Source organism: Gymnoscopelus microlampas (genome assembly GCF_963454915.1).
Source record: "Gymnoscopelus microlampas genome assembly, chromosome: 4".
Lineage (NCBI taxonomy): Eukaryota > Metazoa > Chordata > Actinopteri > Myctophiformes > Myctophidae > Gymnoscopelus > Gymnoscopelus microlampas.
In genome coordinates, this window is record NC_139941.1 from 52317339 (window position 1) to 52326443 (window position 9105).

At 36.8% G+C, this 9105-nt stretch overlaps 1 protein-coding gene across 1 annotated transcript; it reads left to right on the top strand.

The window, feature by feature from the left end:
* Positions 1–903: 903 nt before the first annotated feature.
* On the top strand, positions 904–8857 carry LOC311044134 (H-2 class II histocompatibility antigen, E-S beta chain-like; the record flags this gene model as incomplete). The annotated part of the gene is made up of 6 exons (XM_084055554.1): positions 904–1069; positions 2428–2511; positions 3582–3839; positions 5406–5678; positions 6868–7084; positions 8806–8857. Exons 2-6 carry the CDS (start codon positions 2445–2447, stop codon positions 8855–8857), a joined length of 867 nt encoding a protein of 288 aa, XP_083911680.1. The 5' UTR covers positions 904–1069; positions 2428–2444.
* Positions 8858–9105: the final 248 nt, after the last annotated feature.

Consider the following 9105-nt stretch of genomic DNA (forward strand, 5'->3'; position numbering starts at 1 on the left):
AATATTTTTATTGTATTTAATTTTTTTCTTTTTCTAGAAAACATATTTAAAATAAATGAAAAAAACGTATCGAAAAAACACGGCCCCCTCACGTATTAGGAGGGCAGGACCAAGGACGGGTGTTTTTGATGGATCTAACATTTTAAAAATGGAGTTTGAAGTTATAATGGGTTTGTATAGGAAGGGGGCGTGTCAATACTGAATCAAGCAACTTAAAAACGGTCTGGGGGGCTGACAAAACCTAAGTAGACGATAAAATGACCCAAAGTTTTTTTGAAAGTGAAATATCCCTTTAATAGCAAAATGGCCGCCGTGTGAATATGGTCTTCAGAGACCACACCCCCTTGTCACCCTGCATAATAATACATATGTGCAGAGTAGACCAGTGGAGTGCTTCAGCATTTTATTTGGGTTTTCTCTTCTGAAGTGACCAGATATTTTACTTTCTGATTCAAGTTGTCCTGCTTTCTTTCTTTCTTTCTTTCTTTCTTTTGTTTCTTGTCAACAGAATCAGAATCATCTTTATTGTCACATCACAGGTTAAAGGTGTAAAGAAGTGGGTGAAATTATTTTTAGTGCAGCTCCATCATTTTAGTTATTTTCAGAAAGAGAAAGAAGAAGACGGGGGAGGGGCAAGGAGGGAATAAAAGATTAATTAAACAAAGATATTTACATACAGTATGTACATGAGGTTAGACGTAAGGTGCATAAGGTACCGTCTATACATGAGGAGACATAAGGTGCATCAGCAGCAGCTATACTGTTCATGATATGTGCAATAATCCAGACTGTCCTCTTTCCAGAAACAGATGATGTAACATCATATCTTTAATCTGATTGGCTGATTCTTCTGAACTAAAGAACGAGTCCTCCTTCATTCTCTTTCAGACTCCAGAACTTCTCTTTCAGTAAACATCTGTTTATTCTGATCTGTTTATTCTGATCTGTTTATTCTCATCTGTTTATTCCCATCTATTGAATTCAGTTCAGTTTTAATCAGTGATGATAAAGATTACAGCCACCCTCCTCATCCTCTCCTCTGTACTTCATGTCAAAGCGATCCCACGAAGTAAGTATTATATTTATGTTATTATATAAAACCAAATAAGAACGATGCAAAATACAAATAAATGACACACACACATAAACACACACGCACGCACTCACACACAGACAAGCGATTTTAGCCTCTGTCAGTAGGGGGGGGGGGGGGGGGGGGCAAAATTTTGTCGGGGTGGGGAGGGGGGACAAAAGCTATGGAACTCTGACTGGTATTATTTTACACTATGGAATTGGAAATAATACACATATTCACATGGCGGCCATTTTAGCATTTTTGCATTGAAACGGGGTGGCATTTCATTAACTTAATAGCAAAATGGCCGCCGTGTGAATATGGTCTTCAGAGACCACACCCCCTCACCCTGCATAATAATACATATGTGCAAAGTAGACCAGTGGAGTGCTCCAGCATTTTATTTGGGTTTTCTCTTCTGAAGTGACCAGATATTTTACTTTCTGATTCAAGTTTTCCCCCTTTCTTTCTTTCTTTCTTTCTTTCTTTCTTTCTTGTGTTTCTTGCTTTCTTGCTTTCTTGCTTTCTTTCTTTCTTTCTTTCTATCTTTCTTTCTTTCTTTCTTTCTTGCTTTCTTGCTTTCTTGCTTTCTTTCTTTCTTTCTTTCTTGCTTTCTTTCTTTCTATCTTTCTTTCTTTCTATCCTTCTTTCTTTCTTTCTTTCTTGTGTTTCTCTTCAACAGAATCAGAATCATCTTTATTGTCACATCACAGGTTAAAGGTGTAAAGAAGTGGGTGAAATTATTTTTAGTGCAGCTCCATCGTTTTAGTTATTTTCAGAAAGAGAAAGAAAAGAAGACGGGGGAGGGGCAAGGAGAGAATAAAAGGTGATTAAACAAATATATTTACATACAGTATGTACATGAGGAGACATAAGGTGCATCAGCAGCAGCTACTGTTCATGATATGTGCAATAATCCAGACTGTCGTCTTCTTGGATACAGATGATGTAACATCATATCATTAATCTGATTGGCTGATTCTTCTGAACTAGTGAACGAGTCCTCCTTCATTCTCTTTCAGACTCCAGAAACTTCAGTAAACATCTGTTTATTCTGATCTGTTTATTCTGATCTGTTTATTCTGATCTGTTTATTCTCATCTGTTTATTCTCATCTGTTTATTCTCATCTGTTTATTCTGATCTGTTTATTCTCATGTGTTTATTCTGATCTGTTTATTCTCATCTGTTTATTCTGATCTGTTTATTCTCATCTGTTTATTCTGATCTGTTTATTCTCTTCTGTTTATTCTGATCTGTTTATTCTCATCTGTTTATTCTCATCTGTTTATTCTCATCTGTTTATTCTCATCTGTTTATTCTGATCTGTTTATTCTCATCTATTAAATTCAGTTCAGTTTTGATCAGTGATGATGAAGATTACAGCCACCCTCCTCATCCTCTCCTCTGTACTTCAGGTCAAAGCGATCCCAGGAAGTAAGTACATTATATTTATGTTATTATATAATATATACATTTATATCTAATGTTATTATACAAAACCGAATATGAACAATATAAACAAATGACACACACACACACACACACACACACACACACACACACACACACACACACACACACACACACACACACACACACACACACACACACACACACACACACACACACACACACACACACACACACACACACACCTCTTACTACCTGTATATACAGTATTGGATCTTGAATGTTGGTCCAAATACATAAACATTAAAACAGATGTTAGGAACTGTTGTTGTGACATCATGAAATAAATCATTCTGTATGAATTATTTTCATAATAAAATACAAAAAAAAACAAAAAACATTTGAATCTGTTTCAGTGAATAAAACGTTTGACAGGAAGTTACTTTTAATATCCAACCTTTCACTTCATATAAGAACCAAACATGCAGTGGTGTAAAGTAACTAATTACATTTACTCAAGTACTGTACTCAAGTACAATTTTGAGGTGCTTATACTTTATCTTTACTGGAGTATTTCCAATTTCCAGTACTTTTACTTCTACTCCACTACATCTCACGAGCAAATATTGTACTTTTACAATTATTTGAAAACTTTAGTTACTAGTTACTTAATTAATTTTACTTAGTTAATTTACAGATATAATTTATAACATTATAAAAAATACATTAAACACTTTAGCCCTGTGTTATACGTAGGCTATTTGAAAATAGCCGATCTACAAGCTCACAACGCGTCGCATTGCGACGCGTTGTGAGCTTGTAGATCTGCTATTTTCAAACATTTTACTACTTCTACTTTTGGTTCTTTAAATATTTTATTATAGCAATACTTTTGTACTTTTACTCAAGTCAATTTTGAATTTCAGACCTTTACTTGTAATAGAGTACTTCTAAATTGCAGTATTGATACTCTTACTTAAGTCAAATATTTGAGTATTTTTTCTACCACTGTTGTTTAACATGATGATTATGTGTTATTGTCACTGTGAAGAAGTTTGTTGTTGAATTTAATGTCATCTTTGTTTTATTTCCAGTGTTCCATGAGGACATTCAACTCACTGGCTGTTCAGACACAGTTAAAGACCCATATAAAGAGTTCATGGGGGGACTGGATGGTGAAGTGTTGGTGTACGCAGACTTCAACAAAGGGAAGGTGGTGGAGCCTCAGCCTCCGTTTGTAGATCATGTGTCCTACAGAGCAGCAGCTTATGAAGCAGCTTTGAATCAGCAGGCGATCTGCAAACTCAACCTGGACACCATTCTCACTGCCTTGAAGAAACCACCAGTGAAAGGTACATGAATACTATGAACACAATAGTTATGAACTAAAACTGTTGAATATATTTAACATTAATGAAAATGTTTAAACATGTATATTAAGCATTTATGGTGAAATGTTTTCTAAATAATATGTATTTCTAGTAAACATGAATATGTGCTCAAGGTGCTTTATCTTTATTTTATTTAACAAATCTATGCATTAGTATGTACTTGTATTGTACTTTTAGTATTGTACTTTTACTCCACACAATTATTTGAAAACTGTAGCTACTAGTTACTTTGTAGATTTTGATTATTATTACAAAACATACAGTAACCACTTCAGCCCTATAGGCCATTTGAAAATAGCCGATCTACAAGCTCACAATGCGTCACTAATCACGATTTGATGCATTGTGAGCTTGTAGATCTGCTATTTTCAAAAGATTTGTATACATTTCAAGACTTGAAATGGGACATTTTGTATAATGAGTATTTTTACTTTTTGTACTTTAAGTACATTTTGATGCAAATACTTTTGTACTTTTACTCAAGTACATTTTGAATTCCGGACGTTTAATTGTAACAGAGTATTTCTCTATATTGCAATTTTTTATATTTTAAGTAAAACATTTGAGTACTTTTTCCACCACTGAAGGATGGTAGAGTGTGTTACTTTATGGTTGTTTCATTTATTGATCAATACAAAAAAAGCTCATGAGCTTGTAGATCTGCTGTCGGCTGGGGGTGGGCGTGGCCTATCACCTTGGGGGGTTGGTTTGAATCTGTGGGTGTGGCCAAACACTTGGGGCGGGGGGTTAAAATAATAATCATATTTCAACTGGATGGGACCCCCCAAAATAATCCTATTTGAACTGGAGACCCCCCAAAATTGTAATATTGATTGTTATCCTATAGTTTCTTTGAGGCTCTTCATTGTTCTCTCTACTCTCTATATGTGACTATTTACCTTGTTTGCTGACTAGAGTCACTGATGGTAAAAGTACTCAAATGTTTTACTTAAGTAAAATAATCAATGCTGCAATCTAGAAGTACTCTGTTACAAGTAAAAGTCCTGAATTCAAGAATGACTTGAGTAAAAGTACAAAAGTATTTGCATCAAAATGTACTTAAAGTACCAAAAGTACTAAAATGTTTGAAAATAGCTGATCTACAAGCTCATAGCGCGGCACTCGGTGCCGTGCTATGAGCGTCTGTATCTTCTATTTTCAAATAGCCTATATATATTAGGTATAAAAAAGGGGTTATCCTGGAAATACATGATGGGGTCTGACAGACAGACAGACAGACAGACAGACAGACAGACAGACAGACAGACAGACAGACAGACAGACAGACAGACAGACAGACAACTGGACACATAGAGAAACTAAACTTAACTGGTAGCTCAATCTCATGTATTTAAGATATTCAATTGACATTCAAAACATTTTAATGCTATATTTCACATCCTGAACCTATTTTAGACTTTATGTAGTGACATATTTGGCCGATGGGGGGCAGTTAGCCTAGTGTTGATATTATACAGATGATAATAAAACTGAACATTAATGACATTTTTAATTGTCTGTTTCCAGATGGATATATGCTCTATCAGGCTCAACGCTGTGTGTTTAACTCCAGTGAGCTGAAGGACATACAGTACATAGAGTCATCTAATTTCGATGGTGATGAGATCGTCAGGTGGGACAGTAGAGTAGATCAGTATGTTGGATACACTGAGTTTGGTGTGATGAACGCAGAGCGCCTCAATAAAGATCCTGGAGCACTGGCTTATAGGAGAGCATACCGAGAGGCATTCTGCAAACACAACATTGAGATCGTCTACTCCTCTGTTCTGAACAAGAGAGGTGAGCTGATCTCAGAGCAGCACTCAACACTCATCACCTCATAAACTATAACATGATATCACATGATTCTATTCAGAGATGATTAATGGTGTTAATATTGATCTGATAATGGTTATAAAACATTACTTAATCTGCTGACAAACATTTCAGATCCTCTTAACCCATTAAGATCTGAAGAAGCATCTGTGTCACATTTTGATTTGAGCTAAAAAGCATTATTTTACACTTTGGCTATTGAAATATAGCAGATCTACAAGCTCATAGCGCGGCACCGAGTGCCGCGCTATGAGCTTGTAGATCTGCTATTTTTTTTTAAATCAAGAAAATGTGTGTAAATTATTATTTTCAAGCAAACATTTTTAACTCAAAACTTTGCTTCTGGGGGTCCCTGGAACAAAGTATTTTGAGATGGGCGTCCGCATTTTGGGTGGTCCTTTACATGAAAAAGTTTGAGAACTACTGATAAAGCAACAATAGTTTTTCAGAAAACTGGATTTAGAAGAAATTAGTAAAATCGGCCTCAGGTCTTAATGGTTTAAACACTTAAAGGGATAGTTCACCCCATGAAGCCTTGAATTCATGGAGATTTTTTTGTTTTTGTCGCATTCCTGAGACAATAATTTGATTGATTAATTTGGAAAGATGCTAATGTCTCTGGTAGGAGACTCAAAGGAGACTCTTTGAGTCTCCTATTGGAGAGACCGCCGGTCATCAAATTATTGGCTTAGGAATGCGACAAAAACTAAAAAAATCTAGTTCTAGTTCAAGGCTAGGTCTCTTGCTACAGTCTGCAGATTATGGTGGAAGATTGGGAGTGAGTCTGCAGCTCTAACTGCAATGGGGAGTTTGTTCCACCGTTTGGGAGCCAGAAGGGAGAAGAGTCTAGGACGTGTGGAGCGTTGTCCAGGGTGTTTTAGAGAAGAGAGAAGAGTCTAGGACGTGTGGAGCGTTGTCCAGGGTGTTTTAGAGAAGATTCTGACAGCTTCCCTGTGTTAGCTGATCTGAGTGAGCGGGAGGGGTTGTAAGCCTGTTGAAGCTTTCTAGATCAGTTGGATCTCATTTGGATAATATACAATTATTGATAATGACATGTTCAAATGACTGGTATATATTAATAAGTGTAATAATACTAATAATACTAATACTGATACTAATACTAATAATAATAATAATCATCTTATTTATCCAGTGGAGCCCAAAGTGAGACTGAAGTCAGAGACTCCCCCTCGTCGTGGTGAACACACTCACATGCTGAGGTGCAGCAGCTACGACTTCTATCCTAAAGTGATCCTTGTGACCTGGTGGATAGGTCAAGAACCTTTGACCTCTGGTCTCTCCTCTACCGCTGAGCTGTCTGATGGAGACTGGTACTACCAGTACCACTCCTACCTGGAGTACACACCCAGGTACACACCTAACAGACACCTATACAGAGAAATACACACCTAATAGACACCTATACATATATTCTTTAAAAATAAAACAAGTGTTACTCTCTTGCTGAAAATGGCCCATTAATTGGTAGGCTAATATTAAGTCACACACACACACACACACACACACACACACACACACACACACACACACACACACACACACACACACACACACACACACACACACACACACACACACACACACACACACGATTCCTCCTGACCATGTTTATCACCAGTCCACTCCAGACAAAACCACGCAGCAAGCTCGTCGTCGTGCACACATGACGAACGCAGAAAGAGACCCGCGCAAGAGCGTGCTATACTCACATGAATACACACACAGGAATACGCTATAACGTGCTTATCTCGTTATTAAGTTTCTTCTGCCTCTTGCCTTGCTATTGTTTCTGCAATGGGGAGGGAATAGTGGAATACACAATAAACACTAGAGCGGAGGAGAGCCCAGCGGGGCATTCATGCTCCTACACAAACATAGTCAAACAAAATATTAACAAAGGTCAACGGATCAATATGTCGTTTCAGTGTGTAGATTGGGTACTAGTACTGTGTGTGTGTGTGTGTGTGTGTGTGTGTGTGTGTGTGTGTGTGTGTGTGTGTGTGTGTGTGTGTGTGTGTGTGTGTGTGTGTGTGTGTGTGTGTGTGTGTGTGTGTGTGTGTGTGTGTGTGTGTGTATTACAGATCAGGAGAGAAGATCACATGCATGGTGGAACATCCCAGCCTGACCGCGCCTATCAAGATGGACTGGGGTCAGTTACTGTAATCTAGTGTAATCTACTGTCAAAATAGCAGATATAAAAGCTCATAGCGCGGCACCGAGTGCCGCACTATGAGCTTGTAGATCTGCTATTTTTGAAAAACCGTGAACATTTGTGCAAATCTTTGAATATATGTATTTTTAAAGCAAACATTTGTAACTGTAAAATGTCTCTCAACATATGTCTTAATTTTTCTGAAAAAATATATCAGTGGTGCTCAAACTTTTTCTTGTCAAGGACCCCCAAATTGATATGTTTTTGGCCGCTGATCCCCATCAAAATATGTTGTTCCAGAAGAAAATGTTTGAGTTAAAAATGTTGTTTAAAAAATAAAATATATAAATTATATTCAAACATTTAAACAAATGTTCAAGATTTTTCAAAAATAGCAGATCTACAAGCTCATAGCGCGGCACTCGGTGTCGCGCCATGAGCTTATTGATTTGATAAAAGCAGATTAAAGACCAGATTGATTTGATAAAAGCTGATAAAAGACCAGATTGATTTGATAAAAGCAGATTAAAGACCAGATTGATTTGATAAAAGCTGATAAAAGACCAGCTTGATTTAATAAAAGCAGATTAAAGACCAGATTGATTTGATAAAAGCAGATTAAAGACCAGATTGATTTGATAAAAGCAGCATCACAGTTCTGAGTCTATGACTCTGTCCCAAGATACTTTCTGCACATTCCACAGCCTGGTTTATAATCATCATAGTAAAAGGTTGATTCATGTCTTCTAAAATCTATCATCATATCCTTTGTTTTGGATGTATTTAGCTCTAAGAAGGACTTGTCACATCAGGTGACAAACTCCTCAAGGACTGGACCAATATTGGACTCATTATTACTGAACAGACTCACAATGACTGTGTCGTCTGTTTATTGTTTATTGTGTTTGGTTGTTGTAGCTTATTGTCAGATGACTACATGTCTGAGTCTGTGAAGAACAAGGTGTTTTAATATACTGTAATAATATGATATGATATGATATGATATGAGATATAATATTTGTATTGTCAGATTTCTCCATGCCAGAGTCAGTGAAGAACAAGGTGGCCATGGGAGCATCAGGTCTGGTTCTGGGTCTGGTCTTGTTCCTGTCTGGATTCATCTACTTCCAGTGGAAGAAAAGAGGTGATTAGCATGTTTAATTAACATGTTTAATTAACATGTTTCATTAATTAATCTACTACCAGTGGAAGAAATGA